The sequence below is a fragment of the Amborella trichopoda genome, chromosome 7 (genome assembly GCF_054954075.1).
Source record: "Amborella trichopoda isolate Santa Cruz 75 chromosome 7, AtrichopodaSantaCruz75HAP2 v2.0, whole genome shotgun sequence".
NCBI classification, from domain to species: domain Eukaryota; kingdom Viridiplantae; phylum Streptophyta; class Magnoliopsida; order Amborellales; family Amborellaceae; genus Amborella; species Amborella trichopoda.
Genome location: NC_142342.1, coordinates 7,858,055 through 7,877,614, shown reverse-complemented (window position 1 = coordinate 7,877,614; position 19,560 = coordinate 7,858,055). Strand labels below are relative to the sequence as shown.

General features: G+C 36.2%; 1 protein-coding gene across 26 annotated transcripts in view; it reads left to right on the top strand.

The window, feature by feature from the left end:
- LOC18444169 (actin-related protein 2/3 complex subunit 1A) overlaps positions 1 to 19,560 on the top strand; it is a 52,951-nt gene that overhangs the window by 19,172 nt on the left and 14,219 nt on the right. For 10 of the 26 annotated variants that reach the window (XM_088872930.1, XM_020673486.2, XM_088872928.1 and 7 more), the window contains 4 exons: positions 3,225 to 3,306; positions 6,363 to 6,451; positions 6,583 to 6,668; positions 6,992 to 7,055. In XM_088872930.1, the coding sequence (XP_088729056.1) occupies positions 3,225 to 3,306; positions 6,363 to 6,451; positions 6,583 to 6,668; positions 6,992 to 7,055 (321 nt within the window). Of the gene's footprint in view, positions 1 to 657; positions 713 to 3,224; positions 3,307 to 6,362; positions 6,456 to 6,582; positions 6,669 to 6,991; positions 7,056 to 19,560 lie in introns of all 26 variants that reach the window. The other 16 variants (XM_088872936.1, XM_088872931.1, XM_088872937.1 and 13 more) reach the window with 3 other exon arrangements.

The window sequence follows — 19,560 nt, the reverse complement described above, 5'->3', positions numbered from 1 at the left end:
GTCAAACTTAACCCCAACACCCCTCTCTTTCCTTATACATATTTAAATTTATTAATGTACAATAGTGCCCTTAAGTAGCAAAAATGATAGTCCTTAGGGACTTTAATACAACAAACGAACTTTAAATATTAACAACAATGTTTGCATATATATATCGTTAAAATAAATATAAGAATATTTCCTCAAAAAAAAAAGAATGCTTAAAAATTCATAAATGAAATGGATATATGCATATATGTGCATTTGGAGCGCACATGCATGCGTATATTGTTGTCAAGTTGCTTAGAATCCCAGGTTCCCACCTGTTGCTAGTCGCCCAAATTGCTTGGGCACCACCCGGAGTTTTTCTCAACCTTAGGAGGTAGTGTTGCAATGATAAAAAACTAACAAATACCCGGTATTTCATATTGTATTGAAACTGGTGCTCAAAAAATCACTGAATTTGGATCAGGAATAGCAGAACTATGCTGATTCCTCATAGAAATCAATTGTTTTTCGATTATATTGTACATAGTATTAAGTACTGTGCCAAACTAAACTGAAATAGCTTAGTTGGATAGTAGTAGCGGTTGCTTATTGCTTATTTTGGGGTTCAAACCCCTTCCCTTGCACTTTACAGCTTTAAATCCTTTACAATTATTCTTCTTTTTTTTCTAGATCACCAATCTTGTCAATGCGGATTGCCGATCTGGCTGATCCTCGATCGAGATTGGTGAGTGGATAATCTACCCCACCGGTTTGTTATTTAAAACATTGTTTGGAACAATTTTCTTCACAATTAACATGTAACCCTCCTTAACATGACTTACTGGGTATGACCTGTTACTTTTGAGCTTCCTATTTATTCTTATCAGAAGTTTTTATTCGTAATTAATCATCAAACTTCATGAACAAAATAATAATGGCGAATGAAACACTAAAAAATAATGGGGAAGGAAAACACCAGGAAATAATCAGGACTTAGAAAATTTTGAAAAATCATTAGTTGAGTTAGTTTGTATGTGTGGAGATGTACATTGAGGTCTAAATAGTGTAAGGCAGGCTCATATGTAACTAGGTAAGTTGCCAGCCATAAAACATGGATACACTTATGTGCTGTAAATGTTTAGTGGAATACGTTAGATTTAACTCGCAAAAGAATTAAGGAGAAAAACTATTGGGATAGGAAAAACTTCACAGTATTATATGAAAAAGCACACTATTATCTGAAAATACAGAGAATAAATCTTCTCTCTCTCTCTCTCTCTCTCTCTCTCTCTCTCTCTCTCTCTCGCTCTCGCTCTCTCTTCCCCCACATACACACCCATTTAGTTAGATATTAGATGTCTTATGCAAGTTGCAAATCAACTTCATGCTAAAGTCGTGTATTACTTGTACTCTTAGTGTTTTGCATGCCATTTCATTTTTGTGTTCTAATGACTTGCCAATAGCTGTCTATATATTATTTCTCCACTCCTTTGTTCATATTATGTATGAAATACAGGATATATAGAGTTTTATAGGTTTAGTGCTTGCCTGGATCTGTACATGGATTTTCCTTCATGCTTTAAAAGGAGGATATCAAGTGCACATTTATTAACATTCTTAATACAATTCGATTTTGGATTTTCTCATTAAATCCCTTGAACTGAGTAGTCAACTCTCAACACACATGGGAGTAGTTGACATACGTGACAGCAGATGGCTGTGTCACTGAGATCATCGTTCACTTCCCCTGTCCAAAATCCAAGTCTTAATGAACTCAATTCACATTCCAAAGTCCCACACATTCAGTGCATCATTCATTCCAGGTGCAGTATGAACTCAGTTCTAAATGACATTTGATTTTTGGAAAGTTTGGTTTGAAGCAGACGACAGACATTGTGCTAAAAAATTGTTGTTTATTTATATGTAATATATTGTTTACTCTATATAATATTGTAGTTATTTGTAAATTGAAAGCCCATTCTTTTCTGGAAGGGCATGACCAATTCTGGTTCATGTTTCCCTATTAACCGAGTAGTGGATCAGGTTGGGTACACCCATAGAGTGTACATATCATGTTTTCAAACTATGGTTACACATGAGCGGATTTTCCATGAAACTTGATGAATAGAAGTATCTTAATGGTCCTTATGCAATCCTACCACTTGTTCATGCATATGAATGGATTCCTGAATCAGATCCTACAAAATGCTTATACTCTCAGTGACCTAATATTACAAGCATGCACGGATATTATAAGATACATAAAGCATTAATTAGATGTAAAATCCATCTAGAATTCAAAGCGCATGTTGAATGCAACACTGGGTTTTCTATATGTTGAAGATCTGCATCAATTCTAGCTTGGATCTTCACTTTTCTTGTGTTAGAAAAAAATCCATACAATTCAAAATCTAAATAGAGAGCAGTCAGACAATCTATAATCTCTCTTCTAGAATATACAGATACTCTTGGCTTCTCCTCTACCTGTACATTATCATTATCATCATACGAGCCTTATCCCAACTATTTGGTATTGGATACACAAATCCTGTTCTATCAAGGGCCGTACCCCTCAGTCAGACCATAAGTCACCATATCTCCTCATTACTTCCATTCATGTCCTTTTGGGTCGTCTTCTTGCCCTTTTAGAATCTCCACTTGAACCAAATCACCCTTCCAACCTTTGTTGTATTCAATCTATGCTGCACGTAGACAAATGGTTGTTGTACAGATTTTATCTTACAACTGATAATTAGGTTGTAGAAGCATGTTGTGATGTGAAAGCATTAAATTTTGGCGTCCAATATCAAAATGAAGCCGACCTATTTAAAGAACAGGAAAGTCATCAAAATGAAGCTCACTGTTGCTACCTGCCTACCTATAGCTACTTGCCTACTCAAAGGATCAAGTATCCTGTACATGCCTTTTACTCTGTTAAGTTACACTGTCAGTTGGCAGTATGGTCGTGTGGACTATGTAATATTATGGCTCCCTATATTTTTATGATATGTAATGTTCAACAAATCTATGTTTACCCCATTCAGATTCATATTTACTTAAATTGCATTTCCATTTAATACTTTTTCTTTTTATCTAGAATTATTAGGCTTATTTTTGTTATGTTTTTCCTGTACACGTTTGAATGTTTTTGGTTAAAATTTTTATATGATATTGTTATCTTGTGGTTCCTTGAAGCTTATCAAATTACTTTTTGCCAGAATAATCTGACTTACTAGATTTTATTTTTGTTGAAGCAGCTGATCTTGCAGTTAGATCTCTCTTTTAGTTGGGCTTTTGGTGTGAAATGGTCCCCAAGTGGCAATACATTAGCTTATGTAGGTTAGTTGATCTCTCTTTTCTTCAACCTGATAGAAGACAAGGAAATAATGGATTTGAATATGCTTTTATTAATTTTAGTTCCTCCTTTAGTAAGCAGGTTTTAGTTTATCTATTCTAATGGAACTATTAGGGACTTGTCCTAATTTATATGAGTTCTAGTGATTGTTCTTCTAATCATTATTTTCCTTTCTCCTGAATTTGATTATGGTGTTAACTCATTGTAGGCTGACTGAAGCAGGTTGGTGGATATAAAAACACACTGTTTTGTTTCTTGAATAATACACAATGTTTCAATTGATTAAGGGATTGTTTTTTCCTTCTATATATTTGAGAAGTTTGAAAATCTGATGGATCCAGTTAGCACAGGATAATACAGTTTTTGGTTAATGATGTAAATATATATTACAGATATGGCAATATAGTATTTTTGATAGTGACGTAAATATGCGCTAGTGATGTGTTCTTTGACATTTTATTACCACAAATTCTTGTCTGTTGCCATAGTAGTCTTTGTATTAGAAGTCTGTGTGCACTCGAATGTTTTGATGTACTGGTTTACATTTGCTTAATACGTGCTTGATGAGCTGTATGAAAATGTTTTCTAGTATGATTCTAAGCTCTTGGCTCATTCCCTTTTAAACGCTTGTTCATAGCAATGGTTTAGAAAAGGTCATGGACTAACTATGTATGTGCGCCAATCACTGGATTATCCCATGTGTGTGGCCAACTTATACAAGATGACATTCTTTTTTAATCATACACAAGACGGGATTGATGTGCAATTATACACCTTATACATGGACATCAATGATTTATACAATAACCTCACAATGAGAAGTAGGAAAGTGTGTCTATTTTAGGGTTATGTGGCCATTTAAAGGCCTTATAAGAGCATGTAAAACTATGACTATAGTGATGTGATAGTTCCAGTGGGAGCGTGGTCTAGATGGATTGTGTGGGATTAGTAATGTCGTGATTCTCCTGAGTTTTGAGGGGCTAGGCTCGGGTTGATGTTTAAAACCTATAGCCCTGGGCATTTTTGTACAAACGATGAGGGGTTTGTTGTGGGATTATCCATTTATGAGGTAGTAGTTGTGCCCAGGATGGTTGTCCAGGGGATTGAGTGTGAGCAGAGAGGACAAGGGCCAAATCCTCATCATTACCATTGCACGACATGTACCCTAGGTAGCCCTCTGGGAAGCGGCCCTCTAGGTGAGGGTGTGTCGTGTACATATGCCAAAGAAATATCTCCCTGCAACATTGGGCTGTGTTGGAAGGACCCATGAGGTATTGTATTAGAAAGGGGCCTGGACTTGTCTTCCGGGAGGGACCTGTAATCCATGGGTTAGGATTGTGTCTCCTTCGTTTATTGGCTGACTTTGATAGTCCAAGCATGAACCTCTGTGATGGCTTGTGGCCTATGGGTTGTGGGGATTATTGGGTTAGTTTGAGAAGATGATAGTGAGATGTGGTTTCTAGAAGAGATGGACTCCTCAGTATATTTGTGGAATTCTTAACTCTTTTGATCCAATTCCCATCAAATTATTTCTATATGTTTAATTATATTTTCGTTATATTTTAGATTATTAAAATGAAGTTTTAGAACTCTTTGGATATTTTATTTTAGTAAAAAAAGATTTTTAAAAAAGCTATAATCAAATTGTTTGGATTTATTTATTCAGAGAGAGAAGAAATATCTATTGATTTTTGAAAATTTGTTTTATTAATATAAAATTAATTTGAGGGTGTGCTAATGGGCCCACCACATAGGAGCCCACTTGGTGGGGGGCGTGGGACCCATAGGCCACACATGGTGAGACACCCCACCTCTTGCTTTCTTTATTGTGTGGCTTGTTAGGCAAGCCTTCTAGATGGATTTAAAATAATAGGTGTTTGAAATAAAAAATGATGGTTGTAAAAGTGGAAACTGTAGAGATTGATGAAAATTAAGTAAGTAAATATTTAGTATTTTCTCTACACAAATATTTGATGGGAATAGAGTTATAGAAACTGAGGGATAATGGTTCTAGCTCATTCTTTTAATCATGAAGGCTGATCTAAGGAATGAAGGGCTAAGATCTCTTCACCGCACATGTCTCCAAGATCTACGGTTAAGATTGAGTCTCATAATGATGGCAAAACCCTAGCCTCTTCTCTATAAATATTCTTTTTGGTAGTGTATTCTCTACACTTGTGAACAAAGGTTGGCCTCTCTCTCTCTCTCTCTCTCTCTCTCTCCTTCACTCTCTCTCCTTGCTAGGAAGTTACCCCCAAGTCTCTCTCTCTCTCTCTCATTCATTTTCTTATAGGGTTTTGATTAATATAGCGTGTAAAAAACCCTAAGGGGGGAACGCCCTAGACTTTGTGATAGTTCTTGAGCTTGTGCTATGTACCTGAGTTTTCTTCCATCCCATGTCTCAAGTGGTTTTGCCTAGACTTCCTGAATTATGAGACAAGGTTAGGGCCACCATCCTGTGTGCCATCAAGGGAGTAGATCTAGTGTGGGGTATACGTAGTCTTTGAAGGTAACCTGAGGCAAGGTATTTGGTAATTTTAATAGCTAAATGTTTCTTGATTAATTTTATGAATTGTGCTTTGCATGATTGTAAATAATTGTAATGACATTCAAGAGATGATCCTAGATTGTATTTAGTTGCATGATTAAAGTTATAATTTTTGGACACCTGTAAGTGTTTTAGCCAGTATGAATAAAAGAAAGAAGAAAAAACTTTAATTGTATATACTTGGCTAGATCACAATGTCCACCTTTCAGTCTGAACATTATTTTTGGGAAATTTTGTATTAATTGCTATTTGACCACATCGTCTATGCTAGGTAAAATTTTAAGAATGTAGACAATCACAAACTAGATAAATGGTGTCATGATCATGACTTAGCGAAGAAAAAAGAATATTCTTGGCATGGATGTTGGATACATGTTTTTTTAGATAGGTGATTTTCAATTATTGATTGTCCTATGTTTTTGTAACTTATATCTCATTGTTTTCGTGGAGTTCTCTACTCACATTCTTGATGTTCTATATTCATGTATTCAGGACATAATTCTACAATCTACTTTGTTGATGATGTTGGTTCGTCTGCCTCTGCTCAAACTGTAGCCTTCCGTGATTTGCCTCTGCGTGATGTGGGTCAGCATCCTCTCTTTGCTTGCTAAGACATTTAAATTGCATTATTATTTTTCTTCTTTATCTGCTTGTTCAGTAGCGATGGAAATTATCATCTAAATTTGTTTGACTGGTATAAAATTATTTTCAGGTCCTTTTTGTATCAGAGAGGATGGTTATTGGTGTTGGATTTGATTGCAATCCTATGGTTTTCACAGCAGATAAAAGAGGCATATGGTAGGTATTTACTGAATAGAAAAGCTTTAATGGGTTTTTCCCTGGATAACTTTACACATTTGTCTTCACAATATAGCTGAGGATATCATTTGGTTCAGCTTTCTTACAGTATGCCTCTTAGCCGATTTTTTCTTGAAACACATATCAGGATCAGTTTGACTCTGCTAGATCACTTTCACAATTATAAATATAAAACAGCACAGCTGAAGGATGATAGTTTCTCAGTTTTAGTAGGAAATAGCTTTTCCTGGATTTTGAACAACATATATACTGTTACTTTTCATGTTCCGATGGGATTTTAATCTGCCTTTTAATTTTGTCAGGAGTTTTGTTAAGTTTCTTGATGAAAGGAAATCAACCCCATCAAGCTCGAAGTATGGTTCGCAGGTATGTACATTTTTAACTAGGCACTAGTTGTTTCATAAACTTGGAAGATCAACAAAATGCCGCAGTCATTGGACTCTTTAGTTTGTTCTGGAAAGAGTTTGGTTCTGCATGGTGTCCAAAGAATTTTCATGACCGCTAGAGTGCAAATTACGGGTGCGTATGTTACTTGAGTTATAGATGCTCATGTTACTAAGAGTCTTCACTAGGGGAATGATAGGGTGTTCTATGGGAGAAGAATTAAGAGCATTTGTTTTCATGCTTTAAATGAACTTAAACTTAAAACCAGCAAGGACCAAGCCAAACACAAGCACAATTCAAAGAAACCAACGGTTTCTTCTCTTTACCCCAAGCTAGGGTTCCAAGAAACCTAAGCTTTTCTCTCTTTCAATTTCTAAAAATCATGTGGAGTCACCCCCTCAAACCCCACACACCGCTTATATATTATAATTTAATGTTCCAAGTACAAAAAGTGTCAAAACAAATAATACATTGACCCATATATTCTAATTTAAACTTAAAATTTGTAATGATAGTTTTACCCCTGTGAACACTACTTGTGAATAGTATTTATGAAATAAATAAAAAATAAAAACCCTATAATCCCTAAAAAGCAAAAAAAATCCTACTAAAACTAAACTTTATACACATCCTCTAAAATTTTATAAAAAAAATAATAATAATTTTGCCCTCTGTCATTCTCCCCTGATTGGAGAAAACTCGTCCTCGAGTTTTAAAGTGTACTAAGATGAAATTGGCATTAGTCTGGCAACATTATTCAACTTGAATATCGTAAATATGATCTTGGGACTTGTAGGTTACTGCACTAATCAAAACAAAAGGATTTTTAGAAACCCTCGAGGAAAGGGTCACTGTATGTCGATAGGATATTTTTAATCACATAATCTTGTTGAAATTGCATCACTTTAACCATATAACCTTGCTGAATTTGCCTAGGATCAGCTCTAGAACACACCACAAGTGCATCTTTGAGATTATCGATTGAACTAGCAATTTCGTCTGTCAATTCTCTTTTGAGTCCTTTATCTTTTTCCACGTCAAATACCAATTCAACCTTGAAATCTTGGTCATCATCATAGATTGGATCTCCTACAAGATCTTGTTCTTCATCTAAGTATGCATTGAAGATTGAAGGTGAATCCCAATCTACATCTTGCTAATTTTCAATGCAATCTATGTTGAAATCAGGAATCTCATTTTCCAAATTGAAAACCCTAGAGTTATGTTCACAACGTCTAGGCGTTTTGTCACTATCCTCAATACTCGAGTCTCTACGCAGAGTGCGAAAGTGAAAAGGCTTTTACTTGAGATTTCCTTTAGCAGAAAAATCACCATCTTGCCCATTATTGAGGCTCGCGAACTGCTGCGTCCGCTACTGAACTTGCCTTTCAAGTTACTCAATATCTATGGGATTACGGAACAGATCCACGTAAATCCCACTTCTACGGCCCCTTCCTGTTGCCATGGGTTCGTTGAAATCATAACCCCATGCAAATAGGCAACAAAAAGTGCTGGAATCAGCAATATTTATGTTATTGTGGCAAACTTTTGCCCAAAATACCAAACCCTAGACCAGGCTGTAACTTCTTAGCTTTGTTGTTGATCTAGGACACCGAAAATCTTTGCTATAGTACCATTTGTGCATTGCTACAATAATTTCTGGACACTGCTACAGTACCCCTTCCGTACAGATCGCAAGCTCTGATACCAAATTGATGTAGAGGAATTTGAGAAACTATTAAAATCAGTAAGAGACGAAAGTCAAACACAAGCATAATTCAAAGAAACCTAGGGTTTCTTCTCTGTACCCCAAGCTAGGGTTCCAAAAAGGCTAAGTTTTTGTCTCTTTCAATTTCTAAAAATCATGTGGAGTCACCCCCTCAAGCCCCACACACCTCTTATATATTATGATTTAATGTTCCAAGTACAAAAAGTGTCAAAACAAATAATACATTGACCCATAGATCCTAACGTAAACTTAAAATTTGTGATGATAGTTTTATCCCTATGAACAATACTCATGAACAACACTACTTGCGAATAGAATTCATGAAATGAATAAAAACTAAACACTAGAACCCTTAAAAAACTAAAAAAAACACTAGAAGTAAAACCTAAAACTAAAAATATAATATACATCCTTCAAAATTGCATAAAAATAAAAAATAAAAATAATTTTCCCCTTTGTCACGTAGTTATTATTGAGCTAACCACCTGACTTTGTGGTTGAATGGCCTTCTAGGGTTTTCTTGCTTTTTATGGCTATAAGTGACTTTATTATCCTTGAGCGAACTTAAACTCCGTAATGATACTTTTACCCCTGTGAACAGTACCTAATAAATAATACTATAAAAACTCTAGAATCCCTAACAAAAAAAAAACTAGAAATAAACCCCAAAGCTAAAAGTATAATATACATCATTTGAAATTGAATAAAAATTAAAAAATAAGAATAATTTTGCCCTTCATCATTCTCTCTTGGCTGGAGAAAACTTGTCATTGAGTTTTGAAGTGTAGTAAGATGAATTCAACATCAAAACCACATTCTTCAACTTTCTTTTTCTTTGTTGGCTAAAATATTATTTGTGGTAAAAAAGAATTCCTTAAGAAACAGATCCAGATATTCATATGGACGAATCAATTCAAATTTATCAAATCTGGCTATCCTTGAACTTCTATTGAAAATCATTTTGGAAACGTCAAACCCAATTTTCTGGTCTTTAGAGGTTTTTTTGCATCTACTTCATTACTTCCTAAAATCAGAACCACAATTTGTAGTTTATGAGGTGACCACGTTTCATCTACTACTCCTTTTCTATCATTGTCAAAGCCTTTTCCCAACTAATTGAGTCGGCTACACGAATCTTGATCCGCCATTCTGCTCTATTAAGGGTCATACCCTAAATTTCTTGAATGCTTCATCTCTTTGATATTAATGATGAATCATTCCTCGTGTTGCCTTCTCTCCATATTCTTCACCCTCTTCCAAAATATCTTAATTATCATCTTGATTCTTATCATAAATTGGATTTTCCTAAACGATCTTCTTGGTCATTAGAGTATTTATCGAAGATCGGTGATGAATCCCAATCTACAACTTGCTGATTTTTGATGTAGTTTGTGTCAAAATCAAGAATGTACTCCATCAAATGGAAAACCCTAGAGTGATGTTCCCCATGTCTAGGTCTTCTATCACCTTTCATCACTCGACTCCTCACGCGGAGCACGAAAGTGAAAAGGCTTGTACTCGAGTTCCCTTTGGATGAAAGATCACCGTCTTGCCTATTATTGAGGCTCGCGAACTGCTGTGTTTGCTGTTGAACTTGCCTTTCAAGTTCCTCAATTCTGTCATCTCTCAAATCACAAAGTGGATCTACGAAAACCCCCCTTCCACGATCCCATATCGCTGGTTTCCCGAAATCACAAACCCTAGATAGATATTCAACAAAAACTCGTTGAAAACAACAAGATCTAGGCTGATTCGGTAAAATGTGATCCAAAATTAGCAAACCGTAGACTTAGTTGTAGTTTTCTGGCTTTGTTGTGGAAGAAAACCTACTCTCTGATACTAAATTGATGCAGAAAAATTTGAGAAAACAGTAAAATCAGCAAGAAACAAAGCTAAACACAAGCACAAATCAAAGAAACCTAGGGTTTCTTCTCCACACCCAAGCTAGGGTTACAAAAGCCTAAGATTTTGTTTTTATTAATTTTGGAAAATCACGTGACTGCCTTCTCTTAGGCCTCCATGCACCTCTTTATAATATTATTTAATGTTCCTAGTACAAAAGTGTCCAAACCAATAATATGTTGACTCATTTATCCTAACTTAAACTTCAAATTTGTAACGACAGTTTTACCCCTGTGAACAGTACTGGTGAACAATACTCGTAAATAGTACATGTGAATAGTACTACAAAAGAAATATAAAAACCTTAGAATCCTTAAAAAGACTAAAAACCCCTAGAAATAAACCCCAAAGCTAAAACTATAATATACATCCTTTGAAATTGCATAAAAATTAAAAATAAGAATAATTTTCCCCTCCATTAGAATCTTTAACTCCTCATCGCTGGCTCTCGCATGTTGTGAGCTATTGGTTGTCACTGCACTGTTATGTGGACCCGTGTAATTAGACCATACACAAGTGTATCAACCTTTGTTGGGCTGGCATGGAGATGGGAAGTCAATCAGGGATAGGAGTATTAGTTGGTTTGGGAGTTGTAATTGGAGTTGGAGTCCTAATCGAGTTGGGTTTCCGAATCTTGCTAGGAGTCCTACTTGGGTTAGGATTCTTGGTAGAAATAGGAGTCCTAGGAGGTTAGACTAGGAATTAGGTACCAGCCTTAACTTAGATAATCCTTCGTACCCAATTATTTCCTGACAACCTACCAGTTTCAACCTTTCTGTCAGCCCTTGACTTATTGTCTTACGCAAAAGTAGCATGCACTTAGTATCCTATGGTTCACTTTGTTTCTTACAGTGTTTTGATAAATGGAGCAATGGGGTGAATCATCCACCTACTGGTCCTGATCCGGATAGGCGATCTAAATGGGCCACATCAGCTACCTGACCTAAAAAAAAACAGAGTGAGAGAGAGAGAGAGAGAGAGCAGGGAAACATTATATAATATGTTATTGGACATGTTTGGATGGCAATTAATCTTATTTAGAATAGACTATCTTATTTTAAAATAATGTACTCTGGATCATATTATTTTGTTAGTGGTTTGGCACGTATCTTTTATTGTGTACAATATTATTCAGTTATTCAACTCTTTCAGCAATTTCCAACTATTTTTAGCTATTTTTGGCTAAATGCATATGGCATTTAGCAAATTACTTTGAATAAAGTAAAACAAGCTTTTCAAAAAGATAAATTCGTATGTCAATCTGCCTATAAGTTTATCTCATATGACCTTGTGATGGACACTGCCAAATACCAGATTATCAGTGATAACAAGTACATTTGAAGCATGCTCTATATACCTGTTTTTAATCACTTAGCAATGATGGTGGCGGTGGCTAGAGGGGTTTTGTTTCCTATGTTGCGGAGGTTCAAATCCTCCCACTGTAATTCCATTTTTTTAATGGTAATAAAAAAAATGTTAATTAAAAAATGTTCAAGGGAACTTGCGGAAAGAAGCTTTAGATTTTATAAAAGGTAGAGTGCTAATAGGGGTTCAAACCCCCCAATCAAGGATTAATTGTTTGGTGATGTTGGCGAAATAAACTATTTAGCTTGGTATACTACTAATTATTATGTATTATATATTTAGCGAAGCGGTTGGTCCTACTGAGAATAGGCATGGTGTTCACCGATTCCAGATCTGGATCGGCGATTCCCGATTCGGATTGGTGATATTTCGAACATTAGTTTCCAAAGAAATGGCTACACAAGCTATACTTCAGCTCTGTAACCTATACACAGCACAAGCATGGGGCTTGGTTAAGCTCCGTAACCTAACTTTAAAGCACGAAAGCACGGTCACTGAACTATACTGAAGAAGAGTAACCACACACTAAAGCACAGAAAGACGTAGTAAGTATGCACTAGTGCATACTAACCTATACACTAACTCTACTCAAGCATACACACCGTCAACAGAGCAAGTGTGCCGCACAAAAGGAAGCCAAGCCCTTAGAAATCACGAAGGTAGAGCAAGCATACGTAACGAAAGCAAGCGAAGTTAATTCGATTTCACCTGCTTATCGTGTTTTCATATCATCCGTTTTTTTGTAAGCATTCCATCCTATGTAGCATATGCTCTATCACACCCTCAATGGAAGGGCTACGACGTGGGAGTAAATGCAAGCTTTTGAAAAAACGATATTTGGAAACTCATCAAACTTCTTGAAAGAAAGAACATGATAGGATGCAAGTGGGTGTTTGCAGTGAGATACAAGGTAGATGGGAGTATAGAAAGAAGTAAAGCGAGATTGATTATAAAAGGTTTTTCCTAGACCCATGTATAGACTACAAAGAAAGCGTTTGCCCTTGGAGCAAAGTTAAATACTTAAGGACTATTCTCTCCTTCGTAACTAATAAATATTGGTCTCTACATCAATTGGATGTGAAAAATGTCTTTCTACTCTAGGATCCAGGTTTTCAGCTTTAGGGGTAGATAGGAAAGGCATGCAAATTAAAAATAGTTATAATAAGGAGTTCAACAATTGCCAAGTCCGGGTTGAGAAATTCAATGAAGCCTTATTGAACATTGGGTTCCAAAGGAGTCAAGCTGATCATATATTGTTTGTGATGAAAAATCGTGCTTGGGTTATAATATTTATAATGTATGTTGATGATAATGTAATGACATGAAATATCTTAGAAGACATGAAAGATCTCGAGTGCTACCTAAGTAAAAGTGTTCGACTGACATTAAAGAATTGGGTCCACTCAAATAATTTTTGGGTTTTGAAGCAGCAAAGTCAAAGAACAGAATAACTATTTTTTAGAGGAAGGATGTGTTGAACCTGTTACAACAAATGGGCATGTTGGGAGCTAGACCTATAGACACTCCTATGACAATCAATCCTATACTACATGCATGGATAGGAGAGTTACCAAAGGACCCTAGTCAATATTAGAGGTTAGTGGACAAGCTTTACAATCACATGTATCTTAATGCGGTTAGTGTAGTTAGTCAATTTCTGCATGCCCCTCGAAAACCTCACTTAAATGTTGTCTATTACGTCCTAAAATACCTCAAGTCATCTCCAAGGAAAGGGTTGGTATTTTTTGATCATGGTCATACGGGTGTTACAATTTACACCGATATAGATCGTGCAGGTTCTTAGACTTATACAAGGTCAAAACATGTTATTCTACCTTTCTTTGTGGTAATTTAGCTTCATGGAAGAATAAACACTAAAATGCAGTGGTCAAATCAAGTGCTGAAGTAGAATAAGAGGTATGGCACATAAAGTTGTGAAATTTTGTGGGTTAGAACTAGTGTTCAAAAATTCGCCAATCTGGATCAGGAATCACCGATCCAGATCAGGAATCAGTGAACATTGTATCGATCATAAGTAGGAATCAACCGATTCATTAAATACATAATATATAATAGTTAATATTATACCAACTAAGCCAAATAGTTGCTAGCATTGATAGACAATTAATGCTCTACCTTTTATAAAATCTATAACTTTTTCCCCTAGTAGCCATTGAAATTTTTATTAACATTTTTGTTGTTTCATATTAATGAAAAAGAACAACGGTCGGAGGATTTGAACCTCCCCTGCTTAAGAAACAGCCAAAACCTTTAACCACTACAACCATCCTTGGTAAGTGATTAAAAATATATATATTATAGTTCTTTTACCTTTGACCCTTCATTGTGATAATGAAGCACTCATCTCATTGTTGAGCTCCCTGTATATCATGAGAGAATTAAGCATATCGAAGTGGACTGTCTTTGTACAATGGAAAAAAATAGCAGCCAGACTTATTTTTTTACTCATTTGAAATCAAGAGACCAGCTAGGAGGTATCTTCACAAACGCAATCGCGCATGACAGACTACAGGATATAGTTGTCAAGCATGTGGATTCTTTATTATGCAAGAGTAGTTTTTCTAAATTATTTCAATGTCAATAATATATGTTCGACTAGTCTAACTCTGGAGACTAAGCCGCACGCAAGGCCCATAATTGCTTGGAGCTAGAGCTGTTTTTTTAGGGGGTCGGAGGCCGAGGGGAGCTGGAGTGGGAGTGATGGATCAACATATGCAAGAAGCTCCCTAGGTCGGCTGTGCATTCCGTGCAAGTTTTAAATTAATAAATAACAATTTTGAAAAATTAGAGACTTTATTAAAAAATTTAAAAATCCAGTAGTTCTACAGAAATACAATTAAAAATGGGCATAAGAAAATGGCAATAAAAAGGTAATTGTTCTATAATTAAATTTTGTTGGATTAATAAATAATATTATTATATTCCTTTGAGGTGTAGTTTTGATGTGACACATCAGGATATGTGATAACAATTCAAGGGAGCTAATTTGTTATTGATTATAATCTCCTTTATCTACCATTTCACACTTTACGACATCCGAAAGTATACCGAGTTGCTTTGTTTGATTTATGTACTAAGCTTCCAAACCTTTTGTCTAAACTACATCCTCCAAGATCCAATGCTCCCCATATCTTGTTCATAGTTGCAAGGACCTTGGGGAAACTCCATGGTCCCAAACCTTAGGAACTCGATCCCGCTGTTCTTAGAAGTAGGATTTTGAGAAATAGGGATCTCGGTCTACATGTGTGTAGGATCTCTGTCTACATGCGTGTAGGATCCCTCTAAGGAGAGGAGCTATACTATTAATCTTCTTTTTGATAAAGTTAACATTGTATTGCTGTATGGAGTAAGAGTACAAAGACGAGGGGCGAGGGGGATGGGATCGAGAGTACCCACAAGGAGCTACACTATTAATCAAACTACTACTCCTTCTTTGGTGTTATAGATTTATTTCTTTAGAACATGTTAGAATGTGGTGCACATCAGAATGAGGTATACTAGGGTTATGGTTAAAAAACTACAGTTTAGTATCATATTAAGCCAATTTATAATATTATTAAACTATATTATTCTAGTAAATTATAGTATCATATCTATGGCATTGGCAATAAGCTAAGGTGTATGATAAGCATTACATTGGCTCTATCCTAATTTTATCACATACTATTAGCTCATCTCGTTTTATGTATAGTGGGGATTAAATCCCTCCTAGTCAAAACCTCAGTCCCAATGACAAGGGATTTCTCTCCTAGGTGTCCTAGTATCTAGCTTCGTATCTTGTTGAATGTACAATCATCAATCCTAAACCCATGGAACATCCACCCTATGGCAGTTTGGTGCTTCCTAAACCGCTACCGCTCCCGAACCTGCTCCCACCTCAAACCACTATAATCTTGTTCCTAGAGATAAAACTCCATCCAAGATTCTACTCACTACAATTGGTGTTGTAAAGCTTTTCGAATCTGCTTAACAAGCTTCCAGCGATTAACGTGGAGAGGCAAAGTCTCTCTAAATACTAATGAGCTGAAAAGAAAATGATCGCGTTAATGATTCCAGCAATTTACAACTTATATACACAATAAAGAATAAAGAACAACAAAAATACCCATAATGAGGGAAACAGCCTAAATCCTCAAAGAATATAAAATAAGGCTATAAGAGTACCCCATACTCTTAAACTTTGGATGGGTGGTTATCGAGAGTTTGCTTAAGAGAAATCTGAATCACGGGATGGTGTGCGCTTCGGTGAATAAGTCTGGAAGCTGGAGTTGTCCTGAAATGAGGCAATGTGAGAATGCCATAGTCAAAGTGATACTGAATAAAGTTTCAGTCCAGCATAATATGCTTAGTTTGATCATGATTGACCAGATTACTGGCAATCTGAATGATACTCTTGTTGTTGCAGTATAATGGGGTGGTACTAGTGAGATGAACACCCAAAACATCAAGTTGCAACAATTCCAAATAACTTTGTCGTAGTGTCAGCCATGTCATGCTACCGAGCCTTAGCACTGGAGTGTGTGTCCTGCTTCTTGCATCTCCAAGGCTTGAGAGAGTTGCCAAGAAAATGCGGCAGAAAGTAGTAGAACAATGATCATTCGCATCATTGGCCTAGTCAGCACCAGTGTAAGCACGAAGCTGAAGCTGAGATGAAGATGTTGATGTACGAAGGAAGGTTGGAAATTATATCCACCCTTTCCCCAAATCATAACTAAGTAAAAATCAGCAATAATGGAGAAAGAACATGGTTGTAAATCAAGCCGAGAAGAAGAACTTTCTTCTTTCATAAATAAAATTCACTTCAATAACACAAGGATTCAAAAATGTGATTTCCCACTTTTGACAAGAAAATGCGGCAGAAAGTAGTAGAACAACAATCATTTGCATCATTGGCCTAGTCAGCACCAGTGTAAGCTCGAAGCTGAAGCTGAGATGAAGATGTTGATGTACGAAGGAAAGGATGGAAATTATATCCATCTTTTCCCCAAATTATAAATAAGTAAAAATCAACAATAATGGAGAAAGAACATGGCTGTAAATCAAGCCGAGAAGGAGAACTTTCTTCTTTCATAAATAAAATTCACTTCAATAACATAAGCATTCAAAAATGTGATTTCCCACTTTTGACAAGCCTACAAAACCTTAAAATAAACCAGAGAGCCAAGTAAACAATTTAAAACTCTAAAATACTCTTAAACAATACTAAAAAATCAGAAATACCCCTGTGAACAGTAACCATGAATAGTAATTATGAACAGTAGCATAAACAATATTAATGAATAGTAACCAGTGAATAGTAAATAAAAAATATAGAAAATTCTTAGTATCCCTAAAAACTTTAAGACCCTAAAACTAAATCAAAGTATACATCCTTTGAAATTAAGTAAATGCTAAAATAAGAATAATTTTGTCCGACATCATTCTCTCCTGGTTGAAGAAAGCTCGTCATTGAGTTTTGATGTTTGTTAAGATGAATTCAGCATCAAAATCACCTTCTTTGTTGGTGCAAATATTATTCTTAGTTAGAAGAAATCCTTAAGAAAAGGATCTTCATATGTGTATTGAGGAATCAATGTAAATTTATCAAGTACGGCTATCCTTGAACTCTCACTAAAATTCATGCAAGATACTCCAAACTCAACTTTCTGGTCTTCATCAGATGTGAAGGCCAAAGAATGTGATATGGTACCTCGAATATGCTGGGTGATGCGGAGAAGAACCACGTAGTGAACTGTAAACAAGGAGACCATAAAATGGCTTACAACATGCACTGCATATAAAATATTTGGGTAGGTGATTTTCATATACAAAAGATTGCCACTGAGTCGACATTGTGAAGTGGGGCTTGAAAGAGGTTCACCATCAGTGGAATGAAGCTTGACATTGAGCTGAAGAGGTGTGTTAATTATCTTCATGTTAGTGAGATGAGCATAGGTGTGTTAGCTATCTTCATGTTGGTGAGACAAGCATGCTAAATGATGTCATAAGCATAGTTATGTTGGGAGCGATAGTAGCCATGAGTGATATAACCTCAAGACCAAGAAAGTAACTACATGGCCGAGATCCTTAATGTCAAACTGCTGCCGAAGATGCCTCTGCGTATCTTGAATGTGAAGCGAATTATCACCCTTGATAATCATGTTGTCAACATCATCATTACCATCATTATCATAGCCCTTTCCCAACTATTTGGGGTCCATTACATGAATCCTGGTTCGCCATTCTGCTCTATCAAGGGCCATTCCCTCAGTGAGGTCATAAGTCCCCATACCTTTTCTCACTACTTACAAACATGTCCTTTTAGGCCTATCTTTTATTCATTTTTAGCCTTCCACTTGAACTAACTTGCACCTCCTAACAGGTGTCGTACTGTTGTTAACATACAATAGTAAAATAATCTTGCTAGGGCTCATATGGAAGTTGAACATCACTGAGTCTTGTCGACTCTGAGGGAACCTAGAAGCGAGAAGAGTGGAACTGAACTTCTCAAACCAAGCTCACGGAGCTTGACAAGGCCATATAGCACCTGTTGAAGACGACGAACTTGCTAAGGTGGGTATGTTGATAGGACCATATAGCACCTGGTGGACGACAAACTTGCTAAGGTGGGTATGAGAAACAAGGGGATGAATGCATATAGACCACCTCTTTGAGATCACTGTGAAGAAAGGCACTCTTCACATCCATTTGAAACATTGGCCTTTGACGAGCGACAACAATGGCGATGTGAGTGCGAATGGTGGCATCTTAGTCACAGGAGCATATGTCTCCTTATAGTTAAGCCCTTACTCTTGGGTGAAGCCACAAACAACCACCTGCACTTTATAGCGGTCAAAAGAACTATCAGAGTGAGTTTTGTTTTTGTAGGCCCATTTGCAAGTGTGATGCAGAGGGCAGTCCTTCGACTACTCAGGAAAGCTCCCATGAACCTTTTGCCCCATCAATCCATCCTTTGACGAGCTCCTTTATGATGATCCACATCCCAATATTGCAAGGAGATCTAGGAGGAGAAAGCTGACTTTTTGAAGTATTTATTTTTTGTTTTTTGTTGTTTTTACAGTTTTCTAGTTATTTCTAGTGTTTTAATTAAGGAAAATTGTTTCATGCGGGCTTCACCGCATTTCTACAATATGCGGTCCAGAGGTATAAATCATCCATCTTAAAGTTGGATGCAAATAGGTGGCCATCTAAAAACAAGTGAACTAATGGTCCAAATATTTTCTTAATATAATTAATAGTTCTAGTATTCATTTTTTTTTTTAATATTCATGATCTCCATGTTAAAGATTATATATTCTCTAAAAATTAGGATCAAATTATATTTAAAAAATAAATTTATTGCCAAGCCCGCATTTCTACAATATGCGGGCTGGTCGCATGGAATCCGTGTCCTTTAATAAAAGTTAGGCGTGAACAGTAAAATCTGACTGAATAGTTCCAGCAAGCCCTCTTTAGGGTTTTGGGATCACT